The following is an 18,732-nucleotide window of genomic DNA, read 5'->3' as shown; positions in this document are numbered from 1 at the left end:
ATCCATCTACCCATCCATCCACCCAGCCATCCATCATCCATCCATCCATCCATCCATCCATCCACCCATCCATCATCCATCCATCCATCCACCCATCATCCATCCATCCATCCACCCATCCATCATCCCTCTATTCCTTCCCCCCATTCCATCCATTCATCACTTGTCCATCTTGCCCATCTACCATCAATCTTTTTACCTATTTATAACTTCTTCTGTTCATTTCTTCATCCATCCCCCAACCCAGCCTCATTTCCATTGATTCATTCAGCCATTCACCTATCACCTTTAACCCATCCTTCCTTCCTTCACCCACCCATTCCTTACCCCTCCACCCACTCATTCTCCATCTAAACCAACCGCATGCCCGCCCATCCCTGGTCTATCTATGATCTATTCTTCCACCTCATTGACCTGCCTTCCACCCACCCAGGATGAAGGATGGTGTGGAGTTGACACGGGAGGACTCCTACAAGGCACGCTACCGCTTCAAGAAGGATGGGAAACGTCACATCCTCATCTACTCTGATGTGACTCAGGAGGATGGGGGCCGCTATCAAGTCATCACCAACGGCGGCCAATGTGAGGCTGAACTCATTGTAGAAGGTACGACTTCTCGGAGTCCTGGAAGAGCTGCGCCTCCTCTCCCACCCCATCTGGCCAGATTCTCCAGCTTGTGCTCAGGCTGGTAACATCTGCCCCCATTCCCCACACGTGACACACAGTGTGTCCTGCTGCAAACGAGGTGTGTTTTGGTAGGCATGAGAGGACCCTGTGAATGTCCGAGTTTGTATATCAGCTCCTTGTTACATAAAATGCCACCCCTGGGAGAAAGCGGGCCAGAGAAGGGTTATAGGACCTTGTGTAAGAAAGAAACGTAAAACAAAGAAAAACAAAAATCTGTCATTTACAGTGAAATAAATAAGCTTTTCTCTATGTGGCCAATTAAACAAGGGAACGTGCACGCTGCGCTGACTCACAGGGACAGACTGCTGAGATCAGTCCTCAGATGATGCTGTCACACAGGGAAGGGAAGAGAAAAGGAGAGAGGGAGAGGAGATGACAAGCATGATCACGCACACACACACACACACACATGCACACTCACACACATTCACACACTCTCACACACACATACACTCACATACTTAGCACACTCACACACATTCGCACTCACACACACATACATACATGCACACACTCACACAAACTCACACACTCACATACTCACACACTCACACATACACACACATACATATATACTCACACACTCACAACACATTCACACAGACTCACACATTCACATAGACAATTAGCTCTCCTTACCCAGGGATTCTGTGTGTAAACACCTTTTGAGTAAAATATTGGGAAGATAAATTACATCTTATCAGGGCACACTAGCCAGGAACTCCACCACTGAACTGTACCCTAATCTCTCACCGGGGGATCCTAGGCAGGGGCTCCACCCCTGAGCATGGCCCTGCCTACCTTACACTCTTTCTGGGAGGCTCCCAGTGTTCTCTGCAGCATTTGCCTCCTAATCCTGGAATCTCTTTGTTCCCCTTCCCCACTAGAGCAGGATCCTCCATGTCCAGCAAGTAGTTGGGGGCTCACTCATAGCTCTATCCGAGAACAGCGTTCACATGCAGTGGGTGCTCTCTAGTGTTTGTGACCCGATTAGAGCCGCCAGTTCCCACCCTCTTTGTTTCTATGCAGAGAAGCAACTGGAGGTCCTGCAGGACATCGCAGACCTGACAGTGAAGGCCGCAGAACAGGCTGTGTTCAAGTGCGAAGTGTCTGATGAGAAGGTGACGGGCAAGTGGTACAAGAATGGGGTGGAGGTGCGGCCCAGCAAGAGGATCACCATCTCCCATGTGGGCAGGTGAGGCTCAGGGCAAGGAGCCATGTATCAGCTGCATGGCCGTGTAACACACGCACTGGTTTGTTGGAAGAAGAATTGTAATCTGAGTCTGCGTGTTGGTTGGGAACAGGCTGAGACATCTGGTGCAGGCAGGGGGACAGCTAGGACCGTATTTGAGACGTACAGGAAAGCAAGCGGTCAGAAGTCAGCAGGCAGGATGTGAACACCTGAGATAAATACCTGCTCATCTGCTCAGTGCCTGAGAGCCACGACTCCAGCCCAGCGCTGCATCCCCCTAGGTATCTTCATGCCAGCTGTTTGGCTCGGTGTTTCGTAGGGAACCATAGCTACTGGTAGCCTTGATAATGACGGCAGCCAGTCTTGCTGCTGACGGACACCTTCCTGGGAGCCAGGTCCACCCCAGATGTTTCACAGCTCTTGAGATGGTGCCATCATTTCTCTGTTTGTGGATGAAGAAACAGAGGCAGAGAGGCCCAGTAGCTCACCCAAAATCACACAGCTAGGAAGTGGGATTTAAGCTCAGGCCAGAACATCACAAAACCTCCAGTAAAAAGAGTAGCTGTGCAAACATGAGGACACGAGTTCAATTCCCAACACTCACTTACAATCTGGGCATGGTGGTGTGTGCCCCTAATCCCACTGGGCACTGGGGAGGGAGACAGGAGGATCCTTGGAGTTTGCTGGCAGATAGCCTAGCTTAATTGATGGGACCCTGGTTCCAGTGAGAGGCCCTGTCTTAAAGTGGAGAAGGGCTGGAGAGAAGCATTGACTGCTCTTGCAGAGGACCCAGGTTCAATTCCCAGCACCCACATGGTGGCTCACAACCATCTGTAAATCCAGTTCCAGGGAATCCAGTGCCTTCTTCTGTAGGTACTGCACACACGGTGCACATATAAACATGAAGGCAAACATGCATACATATATAAAATAAATCTTTTTTTTTCAAGACAGGGTTTTTCTGTGGCTTTGGAGCCTGTCCTGGAACTAGTTCTTGTAGACCAGGCTGGTCTAGAACTCACAGAGATCCGCCTCCTCTGCCTCCTGAGCGCTTTGATTAAAGGCGTGCGCCACCACCGCCCGGCTTACAAAATAAATCTTAAGGATAAAATGCACATGGTGCCAGAGGGATGACACCTGAGGTGGACCCCGGGATCCGCATCTCTCGTGTTGGCATTCACAGATGAGTCTGCAGTGATCTGGCCTGACCCCACCCACCCCCTTTCTGCATTCTAGATTCCACAAGCTGGTGATTGATGATGTCCGCCCAGAGGATGAGGGAGACTACACATTCGTGCCTGATGGTTATGCCCTGTCCCTCTCAGCCAAGCTCAACTTCCTGGGTAGAGACAGCCTTCCTTTTCTACTAGGGACAGAGAACCCACCCTCCCAGGCCTCCAAGATCCCAGCATTTCTCCCTGCAGGATTAAGATGTCTAGTTTTATGATGGGATCCATGGATACAGTCAGTGAGATGTTCAGGGCATGGTACATGGTGATGAGTATCCATGGGGATAGGGGCGGTTTGGGAATCTGTCCCTCCCCTGGGACCACACACTCAGGGTTTCTTTCAGATTCTGCCCTCTGCCTCTCGATTATGAAGGGAAGATGAGGGAGGGACATGAGAGTTTAGCCCTAACCATTCCAACTCCTTGTCCTTTCAGAAATCAAAGTGGAGTATGTACCCAAGCAAGGTAAGAGCCGCGTGGCCAGTGTGACTCATGTCTGAGGGAGCAGGGCTGCGTCTGGACTTGGAATGTTGCTTCTCTGGGTGCCCTATGGTGGTATTGGGAAGCCAGGTACCCAACGCCAGTTTTGTGCCTCCAGAGCCCCCAAAGATCCACCTGGACTGCTCAGGGAAGACCTCGGATAACTCCATTGTTGTCGTGGCTGGAAACAAGCTGCGGTTGGATGTGGCTATCACAGGGGAGCCTCCTCCCGTTGCCACCTGGCTAAAGGGAGATGAGGTAGGTTTCTGCCCTGGTCCTTCTCCCCCAGCCCTGCTCAGTGGCTTCAGGCAAGTGGCTTTTCCTCTCCGAGCTTCAGTTTCATTCACTATAGAATGAGGATGTCGTCTTTCTGTGTGGAGCAGTTCTGAACACTGCAGGATGTATTGTCTACACAGGCATGGATGGATCCAACACACGGTGCATACCCCATTCATTGATCTTTTCCTCCAACAGCTGGTTAGTTAGTTAGTCAAGACTGACCGGTTCATCCATCTCTTCAGTAACTCTTCTACCCACCACCCACCCGCCACTCACCCACCCACCCACTCATCATTTATCCATCCATCCACCCATTCATCCACACATCTACCCATCCCTCCACCCACAACCCACCCACTCATTATCCAATTGCATCTATCACTATACAATCCATCCACCCACCACCTATTCATCCATCCATCTATCCATCACTCACCTACCCAACCTGCACCACTCACTCCCCCAAAAAGTCCACCCACCTATCCAACTACCATCACTGATTCATCCTTTCATCAAAAAACTGCTTTGACTTTTCTGTCCTGGTCCCAGGGAAGCGGGATTTTCAGTTCTCCTGTGTTAGCTTTCAATTAATGTAATCAATACCAGAGCTATCTCTGTCTGCTTGTCTGTGCATCCATCCATCCATCCGTTCCTTCTATCCATCCATCCATCTATCTATGTATATACACACTACATATGTGGTTCCTGGTTCAGTGTTCCTCTCCCTTGGATCTGTGGCCAGGTTAAACACTGTGGTGGCAAGATGCTCACCTCATAATGGCGGGAGCACACAGAGAGGAAGGGTCCAGGGCCCCAATATCCTCTTCAATGGCACCCCCCCCTTACCAATGACCAGGTGTCCTCTTGATAGGCCCCATCACTTTTTTTCAAGACAGGGTTTCTCTGTGTGGCCCTGGCTATCCCAGAACTTGCTCTGTAGACCAGGATGGCCTCATAGAGATCTGCCTGCCTCTCCTGGGATCAAAGGCATTCACCATCACCTTCGGGCTTTAGGTTCCATCACTTAAAGGCTCCACTTCTTCCCAGTAATGTGATGAACTGGGACAAGCCTTCAGGACATGGGTCTTTGGGTAACCAAACTGTAGCATCCAAACTGTAGCAGCACCGAGGTCCTCTCTTCTGGAACATGGACAGCATGGCCCCATGTTTATCCACTCTTCCCTACAGCTATCCACTAAAGGTTCCACCCTCACCAGATGCAGTCCTTTGGGGGAGGTGATGCAAGCTTCTCAAGATGGCCAAGACTGAGATATGGGGGTCAGAGAGCAGGAACTGTAGGAATGTGAAGTCACTTTGAGCTAGGAGCATACAAAACATTTCCTGGAAGAAGTGGATGACTTTCAGGTGGTCTTAAGAGTAAGAGGAGGTAGGCTGGTGAGATGGCTCAGCTGTTAAGAGCACTGGCTGCTCTTTCAGAGGACCTGGGTTCAATTCCCAGCGCCCACATGGCAGCTCACAACTGTCTGTAACTCTAGTTCCAGGGGATCTGACTCCCTTACATCAATGTATAAAAATTAAAAAAAAAAAAGAGTACAAGGAGACTTGAGACACAGCTGGAGTGGTTGGAATTCCAGGCAGGGCTCTCCCCCTAGATTTTACCCCAGTACTGCACGGATCAGACATGGCGGTTCACAGATGCCATCTCTGCTCTTGGGAGGTAGAGGCAGGAAGAACAGGAGCTCCAGACCATCCTTGACTACAGAGAAAGTTTAATGGCCATCTACATTACAAGAGAAATCTGTTTTAGAAAGAAAAAGCAGTGTCAGGTTGTGTGTCTTGGGAACAAGACCTTGCTTAGTGAAGGTGGGTGTGTGGGGACAGGAAGGATGAATGAGGAAAGTCAGGGTGGGCTCTCCGAGTCAGAACTCACGCGTGGCCATAGTGAGGTCCTGAGGCATGCCTGGCTGCTGGGTGGCCCTGTCCAGGTGTTCACAGCGACGGAGGGCAGGATACACATTGAGCAGAGGCCAGACTGCAGCAGCTTTGTGATCGAGAGCGCAGAACGGGCAGATGAGGGCCGATATACCATCAAAGTCACCAACCCTGCGGGTGAAGATGTGGCCTCCATTTTCTTGCGGGTTGTGGGTAAGCAGGGGCCAAGGCGGATGATGCACGGGGTGGCTCACTGAAGCTTCGAAAGTACCCCAGACTCTTACTGTCCCTCACTCCCACCCAGATGTTCCTGACCCTCCAGAGGCCGTTCGTGTCACCTCAGTTGGAGAAGACTGGGCCATTCTGGTCTGGGAGCCACCCAAGTATGATGGAGGACAGCCCGTGACTGGTCAGCATCCATGGACCAGTGTCCCTGTGACTTCTGTGCTTCCTAACCTTTGATTCTTCTTTCACCCGAGCCCATAGCTTCGTTGTGGGTCTCCTGCAAGAACTAAGTTCTCGGGATCTGGGTTTCCATGATTTCTTCTGACGTGTGTGCACCCGTGCATGCGGAGCTCGGGTCCACCTTGAGCGCCCTCCTCCACCACTCTCTCCACCTTATTTTTTGAGATCGGTTCTCTCACTGAACCTAGAGCTCACCTGTTAGGCTAGACTGACTGGCTAAAGGAACTTTCTGTCTCCAGCCGTGAGATCACGAGCGCATACTCCAGCCAGCTTTTATGTGGGTGCCATGGATCCAAACTCAGGCCCTCATACTAGTGCAAGCACTATTGACCGAGTCTCATCTCCAGCCCCCATCCTGACCCTCTTTTGAGATCTGTCTTTGAGATCCCAGGCTGGCCTCAAACTCAGAGGTATCAGCTTGACTCTGCCTCCTGAGTGTTGGGGTTAAAGGTGTATGCCACCATGCCCAGCCAGATTTCCATCTTTCTTACTTTGACCCCATTAACCTTTCCCAGGGTTCATTGTTCCCTAATGACCGGTCTCACAGCCTGGGGATTTCTGTGATCTTGGCCCCCAGAAGGCTCTGGGAAGCCGAGAGTCAGTTTGACGTGGGTTGTTTGATCCTTTCTATGTGACACTAGATCTCATTACAACCCCCAAACCCTTCTGCTTGGGGAGCCACAGGGTACTTGATGGAGCGGAAGAAGAAAGGCTCCCAGCGCTGGATGAAGCTCAACTTTGAAGTCTTCACTGAAACCACCTACGAGTCCACAAAGATGATAGAGGGTGTCCTCTATGAGATGCGGGTCTTCGCTGTCAATGCCATTGGTGTCTCACAGCCCAGCATGAACACCAAGCCCTTCATGCCCATTGGTACAATGGCTTGTCCCTCCCCCTACCCCTCCCACTGACTCTGCCCCACACCCATCTCCAATCTCATACCTGACCTTTGACCCACAGAGCTTGAAACTCGTGTGTGTGTGTGTGTGTGTGTGTGTGTGTGTGTGTGTGTATGTGTGTGTGTGTGTGTATGGTGCTGGAGATAGAATCTAGGACCATGCACAAAACTTCAGCCTCTCACTGAGGTATTCTAGACATCGGCTCTACTACTGAGCCACACCCCCAGCCTCTCACTGGCAGATTCTAGGTAGGCATTTTACCTCTGAGTTACAGCCCTAGTACCCCTGCCTCTTTTTTTTTTTTTTTTTTTTTTTGGTCTTTTTGAAGCAGGTTCTCTCTGTAGTACTAGCTGGTCTGGAACTCGCTCTGTAGGTCAGGCTGGCCTTGAACCCCCAGAGATCCTCCTGCTGCCTCCTCCCCAGGCTAGGACTGAAAGTGTACACCACCCCGCTGGATTCTGTTTTTAATTTTATCTCCCTCATGCCCTTTCCTGATCACTGATTTTTGACCCATCGCAGTGATACTAGCCTCTGACCCCTGCCCTCTCTTCCTGATTTCTGCTTCTTCACTGGCTCCTGGTCCCCTCTCTTTGGATCCCTGCAGCCCCCACAAGTGCACCCCAGCACCTCATAGTGGAGGATGTGACAGACACCACCACCACACTCAAGTGGAGGCCCCCAGACAGGATTGGCGCTGGTGGCATCGATGGCTACCTGGTGGAGTACTGCCTGGAGGGCTGTAAGTGGTACTTGGCCCTGTGTTGGGAGTTGCATGGGGGTTCGCATAGTGCCTGGGACAGTCTGGACCCCTCAGGCCTTCCCTTCCTCTGCTACCTCTGTGAAGCAATGACTCCTCCCTCTCTAGTATTTTCCTCTACCTCCTTCCCGCTCTTCTTCCTTCCCAACCAGCTGTGTAACTGCCGTCCCCATCCCCACCTCTGCTGCGTACCCCCCACACTCACAGTCACACTCAAGCGCTTGCGTACACCCACATTGGCATGTACATTCACACTAGTGCACACACACTCCTTAAAGCCATGTACTCACACTCAAATGTTCATTTACCCGCCTATGTATATGCACACTGGCAGGCACACACACACACACACACACACACACACACACACACCGCCGTGCAGTTCACAGTCCTGGCTACAGAATGTCTTGTATGCATTGCTCATCCGTCAGTCAGGACTCCACGCTGACTCTGCCTGCTCAGCCATATCAGTAATCGAGCAGCCACAGCCCTACCCACTTACGGCAGCCTGTGTGGTTTTGGTCTCTATGACTCAGAACCTTCATCTTGACCTGGAACTGTGACCATCGCATCAGGTCACACAGGAAAGTGATGTTGTTCATATCAGCTTCTTCCCAGCATTCCCTGCTCCATTTTCCAGCAGGCCACCACTCCACTCTCCTACCCCGGCAATTTCTTGCATCAGGCTCGAGCTGTGTGATTTCAAATAGCCGGGACCCCCGGTTTCCTTGATCTTGAAATGTGGGTCACAATGTCCACGATGGAATGGGTGTGGTCCTCCAGGAAGGCTTGACCAGGGCTGCCACTTATGCCGGGGTTCACTGAGTCCTCGTTGTGATGGGGTTTGTGGGGGACAGGGAGGAAAGCAGTGTAGAAGGCCCAGGTCCATATGTGACTCCTCTCCCCAGCTGAGGAATGGGTCCCTGCTAACAAGGAACCCGTGGAACGGTGTGGCTTCACTGTCAAGGATCTTCCAACTGGAGCCAGGATCCTCTTCCGGGTTGTCGGGATCAACATTGCGGGGCGCAGTGAACCAGCCACCCTCCTTCAGCCAGTCACCATTAGGGAGATTGTGGGTGAGTGACACCCAGTCCCTGACTCAGCACCCCTGAGGCTCTACTCAGGGTCCCCCAGATGATGTCATCATCCCCCTGAAGCGATTTCCAGCCCAACACCAATCCCCTCTGTTCACACCCTCAGAGCAACCCAAGATCCGCCTCCCCCGCCACCTGCGGCAGACCTATATCCGCAAAGTGGGGGAAGCCATCAACCTTGTTATCCCCTTCCAGGTACTTAAGTTGGGGTCAGTGTGGGTGCTGGGGTGAGGTTATGAACAGGGCCAGGGTTGGAGTTGAGATCAGGGTCAGGGTCAGAACTGGAATCAGGGTCAGGGCCAGGGTTGGGGTTGGGGACTGGGCTATGAACAGGGTCAGGTTCAGGGCCAATACCATTGTTTGTCAGAGCCAGGGTCAGAGCTGGGGGTCAAGGATACGGCTGGGGTCAGGGTGGAAGTCAGAGATAGGGTTGGGGTCAAACAGAGTCAGGGCCAGAGCTGGCAGGGGTCAGAGCCTGGAGTAGGATTGGGTACAAGCCCAGGATGCTATCAGGTCGCGGATGCAGTGATGCATCTGTCTCCTAACCATGCTCTTCGGCCTGAAGAGCCCACTCACCTGACATTTATTCTGTCCTACAGGGCAAGCCCCGGCCTCAGGTGGTGTGGACCAAGGGTGGGGCTCCCTTGGATACCTCCCGTGTGAATGTGCGCACCAGTGACTTCGACACGGTGTTCTTCGTGCGCCAGGCGGCTCGCTCTGACTCTGGAGAATATGAGCTGAATGTGCAAATTGAGAACATGAAGGACACTGCTACCATCCGCATCCGGGTCGTGGGTGCGAGGCTGGAGCCTGGGGAGGAATGGGAGAAGAGGGGGGTTTGAAACAGGAAGGGTGGAAGGTGGCGCAAGGAAGGGTTCCATCTGCAGCGCTGGGCAAACGAAGTGTAGTGGTGTGTGCCCATGTGGCAGCGGGAAGATCACCCAATCTTGAGATATACAAGTGGGTTTGAGACCAGCCTGGGCTACAACGAGTCAAAAAGAAAAAAGAAAAAAAAAGTCAGGAGGGGAAGGAAGGAGCAGTGCCAGGCACCAGGGCCCCTCGGATGGTGTGTGACCCCCAACCCTCCTTCTAGAAAAGGCAGGGCCACCGGAGAACGTGATGGTGAAGGAGGTGTGGGGCACAAATGCGCTGGTGGAGTGGCAGCCGCCAAAGGACGACGGGAACAGTGAGGTCACAGGCTACTTTGTCCAGAAGGCTGACAAAAAAACCATGGTGAGGGGACAGAGGGGCCTCGGAGGCTGGGAAAATGCTGGTGGCCTTGGTAGAGCGGAGCTGAGCTTCCTGTTTCACAGCTGGGAAACTGAGGCTAGGAGACCCGGTGGCTGCGAGTGGGAGTGGGCTGGGTTTAGAAGACAGACCGCTGCTTCCGCCCCGCCTCTCCTGCGTCTCTACTCACGTGTGTCGAGTGGGAGTGGGCTGGGTTCAGAAGACAGACTGCTGCTTCTGCCCCGGCTCTCCTAAGTCTCTACTCACGTGTGGCCCACGTGCCGGCCTTTCCTGGTCCCTCCTTGTCCCCATTCCAGGAGTGGTTCAATGTCTACGAACACAATCGCCACACCAGCTGTACAGTGTCGGATCTCATCGTGGGCAATGAGTACTATTTCCGAATCTTCAGCGAGAACATCTGCGGTCTCAGTGACTCACCTGGTGTCTCCAAGAACACAGCGCGGATCCTCAAGACAGGTGCAGGGCTGCCTGGCGCTGAGCTGTAACTCCTGGCTGTTGGCCCCTGGCTAGGTTTGGGGTGGGACTCACGTTATGGGTGTCTCATCTTCCCTAGGAATCACCTTAAAACCACTGGAATACAAGGAGCATGATTTCCGAACAGCCCCCAAGTTCCTGACACCGCTGACTGACCGGGTAGTGGTAGCAGGATATACCGCAGCTCTCAACTGTGCCGTCAGAGGCCACCCAAAGGTGCCAGGGTGGGGTCCGGGGAAACCGTTAGCAGCAATGCCCCTCCGAATACTCCACTAGCAGCTCCTCAGGTGGAGGCCAAGTGTCAGGCAGGTCTGAGCTTCCTGCCTCTTCTCTGCCTCGTGACTGCCAGGGACACCTCATCCATTCAGCCCAACTCTGTTCCGTTTGAAAACAGTGCCACTCCCTAGAAACCCTGGGGGGCACTTACACCTGCATAGCTTCTTGGGGTTCTTCTCAGTCACCTACTCTCAAGTTCACTCTTCTTTAAAAACACCTTAAAATTTAGCAGGACTGTAGTGACCCACGCCTTTAATCCTAGCACTCAGGAGGCAGAGGCAGAGGCAGAGGCAGGCAGATCTCTGTGAGTTTGAGGTCAGTTTGGTCTATAGAGGGAGTTCCAGGACAGGCTTCAAGGAGAAACTCTTGTCTCTAAAAAAAAATCTTAAAATATGTGTGTGTACGTATGAGCACCTTGTGTGTGTGGTACTCCTGTAGGCCAGAGAGGGCATTAGAGTCCCTGGAGCTGGAATTATAGGCAGTTGTGAGCTGCCCGGCATGGGTGCTGGGACTGAACCCAGATCTTCTGGAAAAGTAGCAAGCGCTAACCGCTGAACTATTTCTCCAGACCTCATAATTTTTCCCTTTTCAGACAAGGGTTCATGTAGCCTAGATCCCCCACTTTCTGAGTCTGGCATTCTAGGTGTGCACCACCGAGTCTGGGAATATTCATTCATTCATAAATCCACCCACCGTCTCATTTAACCATGCGTCGATTCATTTATCTCAGCTCATTCATTCATTCCATTTGCTGATGTACGTCATTAATTCCACAAATATTTCCCTGGATTTCGTATGTACTTCGCAAATGGAACAAAGAAGCTGTGTTTGCACTGGGGTGGGGCGAGGATGACCCTGGTGATGTAAGACTGTAATGGCGACAGACATGGCAGAGAGATACGGGAGGTCCTGAGACTGTCCAGGAGGTGACTGGCAGGGGGAGGGCGGGACAGACAGACAGTTCCAGGGTACGGGATGCTGGAGCACAGGGAAGGAAAGGTAGGTGATCATGGTGGCCAAACTGGGGTCCCTAGGGTCTCTAGGCGTCATGTACTTGTTTGTACAGAAGAAGAAAGTGGGGGTCAGAGAGTAAATGACTGGTTCAAGTCCCCCCAACCAGGTAGCGACATGGCTTCTGTTCAGGGGATCCCTGTAAATCAGTTTCCTCTCTGGTTCCCTTCCCTAGCCGAAGGTGGTGTGGATGAAGAACAAGATGGAAATCCACGAGGATCCCAAATTCCTCATAACCAACTACCAGGGCATCCTGACGCTGAATATCCGCCGACCTTCGCCCTTCGATGCAGGGACCTATTCCTGCCGTGCCGTTAATGAACTGGGGGAGGCCCTGGCTGAGTGCAGGCTGGATGTCCGAGGTGAGGAGGAAGTGGTCCCACGCTGGCTGACCCTCATCCAGGGCCCTTGACAAACCTACCTGGATGCCCCGCAGGAAGGGGGGGGTCCTGCAAAGGCCCTGGGGTTGGGAAGCCCCAATCTCAGCCCACGCTTCCCCTTCTACCTCTCAAATCCCGCCCAGCCTCCTGCCCTTTGCCCCTGGAGTCAGAGCTGAGTGACCCTCTCCAATTCCCCAACACACCCCAGTCTCTTCAGTGTGGATTTATTGTCTTGTATCTCAGCCCTGTCCCTAACTCCAGCCTGAGGCCTGCATTTTCATCCACATTGTGTCCCAGACATCCTGTACCATGGTAGGGCCACAGTGGTCACATTTTATTCCTACTCTGGGCCTCTGAACACTCTGAACCATCCTCTGAGAGAACTGTCCTCCTGAGGCTTCAGTCCACACACACTGCTGGAAGCAGCCCCGTCTCCCAGAGTATCCATTAGCATATCCGGCCCTGCTTGATTGGAGACACAACCATGCTGATATGCCTGGCCCCAAGAAGCAGGGACAGGGGCTCCAGCCCCTCAAGGATCACTCCCCAGGCCCAGTGGCCTCATTCTGGATTCAGGTTGATCTGGATTGCAGTCTTCTTTGTGGGTGACTAAGTCATCTCAGGTGTACCCCCATTGTAGGCTCCCTCTGACTTCTGATAGCCGGTAATTTCTCAGAACGTCCCCATGCGGGATTTAAAACAACATTAAACTGTCAGGGGTGTGGTACACATCTGTCACCCAGTACTTAGGAAGCTGAGATAGGAGAATTTTAAGAGTTTGCTACCAGCCTGTGCTACAGAGCAAACTCAAAATCAGCCTGAATTACATAGTACGATCTTATCAAAATACTATAAAATATAAAAACAAGGGCTGGAGAGGTGGCTGGGGGCTAAGATCACCAGCTCCTCTCCCAGAGGACCTGAATTTGGTCTCACATGGGGGCTCACAACCATCTGTAGTTCCAAATTCCAGGGGCTCCAAAGCCCTCTTCTGACCTCCATGGGCTTTTGCATGCACATGGATCACATAAACTCAAGCAGGCAAACACAGACATAAAATAAATGAATAAATTTTAGAACGCAAAATACAAAATAAAATGGCCAGGCACGGCAAAGTACAACTGTAGCCCTAGTTGTAGGTGCTGGAAGCAGGGTCATCAAGAACTTGAGGCCAGCCTCATCTGTAGGAAGTTAGATGCCATGAGACCCTTTCTCAAAAGGGCTACATGAGGCCCCTTCTCAGAAAGAAGAAAAGAAAAAGGTGTGGGGCTGAAGATGTGGCTTCAGTGTAAAGCCATGGGTTCCACCCCCACACACAGCGGTGCCTGGGAGAAGGAAGCAGGATAGGAGTTCAAGGACACTCTCAGTCACACATTTGAGTTCGAGACCAGCTGGGGCTACATGTAGCCCTGGGGGTGGGGGGAGGGAGAGAGAGAGAGAGAGAGAGAGAGAGAGAGAGAGAGAGAGAGAGAGAGAGAGAGAGACACGGCTCTCCACTGGTGTTCAGGGACAGTTGTTGGATGGGCACTCTCTTGCCCCCTCTGCTGGTCACATGTATACATGCAGTATAGAGTCTGGGGAGCGGGTAGGAAGGCATGGTGCAGCCACCTCCCGCTGCCTCACCAACCATCTCTCCTTTCTCCCGCAGTGCCACAGTGACAGCTGTCAGGACAGTCAACAGAGCCCAGACATCAGCTCTGCAACCCTTGGAATGACAGTCAGCTTTCTAGAATGGTCGTGATGATAAAATACTATTACTCAAATTATCATGTGTCCATCCTTCCAGAATCTGCAGTTCTTGTCTGCTTGTGGGTGGGGTTAATCACTCTGGGGTATGGGATGGCCACCTCAAGGCAGCCTTAAAGATCAGATACCACTGGTGGAGTGCTTCCTTAGAATGTGGGAGGCTCTGGGTTTCATCTCCACCAGAGGGAAAAGGAGGCAACTGGAAAAGCCTTGGGGAAAGTGGGTGCCGGGGCACCAAGGACACAATGTGCACACAGCATGCTAGAGGAAGACCTGGGGCAGCCTGTTGCCTTGGTGACTGTGGCATTAAAGAGCCAGGACCTAGGTGTTCGTTCTTAAGAGCCTGACATTTATTAACTTTAAAATTTCATCTGTCTGGCTCTGAGCTGAGCTGGCTTCATCTCCGGTTCTTTGGCGATCTGGTGTGAATCAGAGTCCCCAGAGTTCTGAGACCTGCGGGTCCAGTCTTACCTCTATGGCTTGGAGCTAAGGAGAAGAGCGTCCATCTAAGAGCTGGACCAGCACGGGGGTCTGAGATTGGGATAGGCAGGTCTGTGGATGTCTTGGGAAGAGGCCTCACCTTCCAGAACTGGCCTCTCCTGTTCCCCTTTCAGGGAACTAGGCTTGTGTGGCCAGTCTGAGCCCACCCCTTCAATGAGTAGGCCTCCCTTCCTAGACCCCACTTGGTGTCAAGAGGAGGCTGGGGGAGGGCTATGTGCTCTTTCTTAGGAGCCTACAGGCAGTTGGGCTAGGAACACCAGCCACACAGTTCCCACTCTACTGCCAGACCCTGCCGCCTTCTCCTTAGAACCCCTAAGAAGCAGGAAAATGGTAACCTTTTTTCAGGCCCAGGGATCCAGGCCTAGTTGCTCTCCCTCAGACCCAAGAGTCCAGGCCTCAGCCCTCCTCCCTCAACCCATGCATCCAGGGTCCAGCCTTCCTCCCTCCAACCCAAGAGTCCAGGCCCCAGCAGGCCTACCTGGTCCCTCTCCATCCTTCCTGGCCCAACATCCCTGGGCTCGCGGCCCCACCCTCACCTCCGGGGGCCGCTGTCCCTCCTCGCCCTCCTCCTCCTCCTCTTCCACCTCCTCCTCCTCCTCCTCAGGCGCGGTGTCCTCGTGCGTGAAGGGCACGGCGCAGGCGGGCGAGTGGAAGCGCAGACGGTAGAGCAGACGCACCCAGCGGCCGAACTCGCGGTCGCGGGTCTCTGCCGGTGCGCGCAGTTGCAGGTAGAAGGCACGACCAGTGCGGAACTTGACCTTGAGCTGCTGGCGGCTCTCGTCGTGCACAAACAGCTGCACGAATTGCAAGGGGAACAGCCTGACGGGAGAGGAACGGCTCAGTTGCGGCCTCTTACACCTCCTTGTGTTTCTAGCCCTGTCGCGATCCTTCGGGGACTCCCACTTCTTGATGGCCCTGGAATGCCTAAGGTGGCCCTCTCTCTCTCCTCTGTCTCTGTCTCTCTCTCATCCTGGGCCTGTCCTACTGCCAAATCCTCGCAACTGCACCTTCACCAGAGTCCCATCAGGCCACCAGAGGACTTTGTTTGGCATCTTAGTTTGGCCCAGCCAAAGTCAAGGCTGGGTCCTCCCTGGGGACCAGAAGCCCCTGCTTGGGGTATAGTTTCCATCACCCCATGTTCTCTATCTATGCTGTTTCTTCCCCGGTCCCTACAACGTGAGCTCCTTGGATTCTGAACTCTGACCTGATTTTGCCCAGTCCTGTTTTTCCTAATATGGTGAACGGCTGAAAGAATGCTTGTCGAGTATTTGAATAAACAAATTGCTCAGGTTTTCAGCTAGATTTAAGGTCCAAAGAAAAGGAAGATACTGTCCCAAGGGACTGAGTAATGTGACCCAGGCCACGCAGCGGTGGGTGCAAATAAGGTTGTGAGCTAGCGGTGGGCCACCTGATGTGTCCAACCTCCTCCTTTCTATGCACACAGATACACAGAACACGTTTCCTGTTACATGGTGACCCCAAGTCATGGGACAAAGCCTGTGTCCTTCAGTGGACAATGGATGTCCCCTCAATGTCACAGCAGTCGATGACACACACTGCTCCCACTGTGCCAGGTGCTTCACGAAACACAAATAGGAAGGACTGTCCTGCCGCACACTGCCCCCCACCCCCACCTTCCAGATGAGGAGACCGAGGCACAGCACAGAGGAGACAATGAGGTTTGATCCCATGCTCTGGGGTTGCTGACTTGTTCAAGAAAAACCCAGCCACACGGACGAGTTGGACAGTTGGACGAGTCCAGTTGGCTCAGCCTGGCTCCAGGAGTAGCCTGGAGTAGGGGTGGGGCTAATTGCCAACAGGGTTTGTTTTGTTTTGTTGACGAGGAAGCTATCAGTAGCCCAGGTTGGTGTGGAACTGGCTGTACTAGCCATCCTGGCTCTGAACATTTGTTCCTCCTGCCTCCACCTCCTGAGGGCTGGGATTACTGACAGTCTCACAGACTTTGTTGGCTGCAAGCAGGTGACCCCAAGCTTGCATTTAATATTCAAACATTGTTGTTGTTAACAGTGCAGTTTACCAGGGCAGAAAACTGCTTTGAGTAATATTCGGGTAAGGAGATAATTGGGTGTATTGAGGCACACACCCTCCCCCTTCTGCCTTTTTTTGAGAGAAGGTCTCATATGGCCCTGGCTGACTGGAACTTGTAGACCAGGTTGGCCTTAAACTCAGAGACTCACCTGCCTCTGCCTCCTGAGTGCTGGGATTAGAGGTGTGTGCCACTATAACTAGCTAGTACCAGGCTCTTGACATGGCCGTGGGGGATTCAAACTCGGATCCTCATGCTTGTCCTGAAAATCCTTTACTGAGTCACCCCCTAGTGATCCCTTTTTGCTTTTTATCTTGAGGCATAGGTCTCACTAAGTTATCCAGGCTGGCCTAGAAGCCACTCTTATATCTCAAGCTGGCCTTGAACTTGTGCCTCAACCTCCCAAGTAGCTGGGATGTCAGGTTTGTGCCATTAGGCATGCTTTTTCTGTTTCCTCGCTGTCTTCCACGAATGAGATATGATGGGAGAGGATGCAGGTCCCACAAGAACACCAGAGTGTGCACATGTACTCCAAGCATGGAATGTTTGTGGCTCAAGCAGGGTAGGGCCTAGGCTAGGAAAAGGGATGTTCTGAGTGTGAGGTTTGTACTTGGTGGTACTTGATTTCTGCATGTGAACTTTTCAGTGAGAGGAGCAGAGTGTAACAGTGAACTTGAACGCAGTACTTTGAGACCAGGATTGTGAGGGGCCTCAGGTTCTAGTCCCAGCTCCTGGCCTGCTCTGTGGTACTCTGGGCCATAGGCCTGGGCTCTGATCCTGACTTTATCTCTCGGGGACTGAGGAGCACCTGGAAAGCTGAAAGCATTGTACTAAACTGTCACCGTCCTTACCCTGTGGTGTCACCGAGGACTGTCCTCCCTCATCTTGCCTAACTTCTGACCTTTGTGAACTTCCCTGTCATCTTTCTGAGAAGACAGGCCTGGCACGTATTGGTGCTCTTGGTCCCCCAAACCTGGACAGCAGAATGGTGGCTGTAAGGTGGGAGGAGTCTGGGACCAGGTAGGACAGTCACCCGAGGAGCTGTAGGCGTCCGTTCTCCTTGTCAGGGCCAGCCAGCAGCAGCAGGTCTGGCAGCTCCAGGGCTGGACTAGAGGCTGCCACCCCCATGGTGACCTTGTTGGCGACTTCTCCAAACCGGGTCACCTGGGGCCAGAGGTTAGAGGCAGGATGGATAGATAGATGGAGAACAGAACTGAACAGGATCTGGGGGGTGCTGGGAATCTTGACAGGGTCAAGAACTGGGGGGGTTGAAAAGCAGGTCAGGGGCTGGGAATGTGGCTCAGTATATAGCACCTGCCTAGAATCCCCTAGTGCGGGGCTGTGTGGGTGTAGCGAAGCGGTGGAGCTCCTGCCCAACGAGAGCAAGGCCTGGGTACCATCCACAGCACCACAAGAGAAAAACGAAGGGTGTGGTCCAGATACTTTAGGATTAAAGGATAAGAACCACATGTGTGCGCAGTCAATGAAACTGAGACAAAGGCTTGGCGATATGAGAGGGTTCGGGGGTTATGTGGAACACTTGGGAGGTCGACAAGGCGAAGGATCATGGAGGGGCAGCCACAGTTCGCAGAGCTGGGGCTCCGTAAACAAAGGGGCGGAGTTCCGGGGCTCCACACCTGCACGAAGTTGCTCTCAAAGATGGGGAAGTCGCGCAGCTGGTCGAACTCGCCGCTCAGGAGGTGGCGCTGCAGGCGCCCAGGGCGGCACGGGGCGTAAGCTGGAACCAGGGGGCGGTCTGCTGGGGCGAAGGGCTGGCATCCACCCCAGGACAGGTACGAGTCCCCCGGCAGGGGGCGCACGCGAGGCAGCGGCCTCCGCATTGCGGGCCCCATTCTCCCCAGGCTCCCTAACCAGGGCCAAACCCTCCGGGCCCGGCTGGCTCCTCCCCTGCCCTGCCGTCCATCTGACCCGGCCTCACCAGGTCCGCCGGGGGCCCGCTTAGGATTGCGGCGGCCCTTCATCGCCACGCCCCGGCCCTGGGTGGGGACGCGGAGTGGAGTCAAGGCCAGAAAGGTAAGGGGCGGGGTCCTAGCGCCTATTCTAGCACAATGAGC

The 18,732-nt window shown here is 53.2% G+C and overlaps 2 protein-coding genes across 2 annotated transcripts in view; one reads left to right on the top strand and one right to left on the bottom strand.

Annotated features, from left to right (window-relative positions):
* Mybpc2 (myosin binding protein C2) overlaps positions 1-14,126 on the top strand; it is a 24,669-nt gene extending 10,543 nt beyond the window's left edge. Inside the window, exons 12-28 of the mRNA XM_075953023.1 lie at positions 434-606; positions 1,717-1,882; positions 3,116-3,222; positions 3,543-3,572; positions 3,706-3,845; positions 5,813-5,972; positions 6,064-6,168; positions 6,909-7,097; positions 7,728-7,862; positions 8,789-8,956; positions 9,081-9,169; positions 9,574-9,769; positions 10,068-10,207; positions 10,519-10,678; positions 10,776-10,912; positions 12,159-12,345; positions 14,012-14,126. Coding sequence (XP_075809138.1) covers positions 434-606; positions 1,717-1,882; positions 3,116-3,222; positions 3,543-3,572; positions 3,706-3,845; positions 5,813-5,972; positions 6,064-6,168; positions 6,909-7,097; positions 7,728-7,862; positions 8,789-8,956; positions 9,081-9,169; positions 9,574-9,769; positions 10,068-10,207; positions 10,519-10,678; positions 10,776-10,912; positions 12,159-12,345; positions 14,012-14,022 — 2,293 coding nt within the window. The 3' untranslated portion in view covers positions 14,023-14,126. The remainder of the gene's footprint in view (positions 1-433; positions 607-1,716; positions 1,883-3,115; positions 3,223-3,542; positions 3,573-3,705; positions 3,846-5,812; positions 5,973-6,063; positions 6,169-6,908; positions 7,098-7,727; positions 7,863-8,788; positions 8,957-9,080; positions 9,170-9,573; positions 9,770-10,067; positions 10,208-10,518; positions 10,679-10,775; positions 10,913-12,158; positions 12,346-14,011) is intronic.
* On the bottom strand, positions 9,081-18,732 carry Garin5a (golgi associated RAB2 interactor 5A). Its single transcript, XM_075953032.1, is given in 5 exon segments — positions 9,081-14,595; positions 15,147-15,429; positions 17,691-17,846; positions 17,848-17,870; positions 18,295-18,732. Coding segments are annotated over 5 exon segments (864 nt in total). The 5' UTR covers positions 18,640-18,732; the 3' UTR covers positions 9,081-14,538.

This window comes from Microtus pennsylvanicus, chromosome 18 (genome assembly GCF_037038515.1).
Source record: "Microtus pennsylvanicus isolate mMicPen1 chromosome 18, mMicPen1.hap1, whole genome shotgun sequence".
Taxonomy (NCBI): Eukaryota; Metazoa; Chordata; class Mammalia; order Rodentia; family Cricetidae; genus Microtus; species Microtus pennsylvanicus.
The sequence above is the reverse complement of the archived record's forward strand: the minus strand, read 5'-3'. Positions and strand labels throughout refer to the sequence as shown.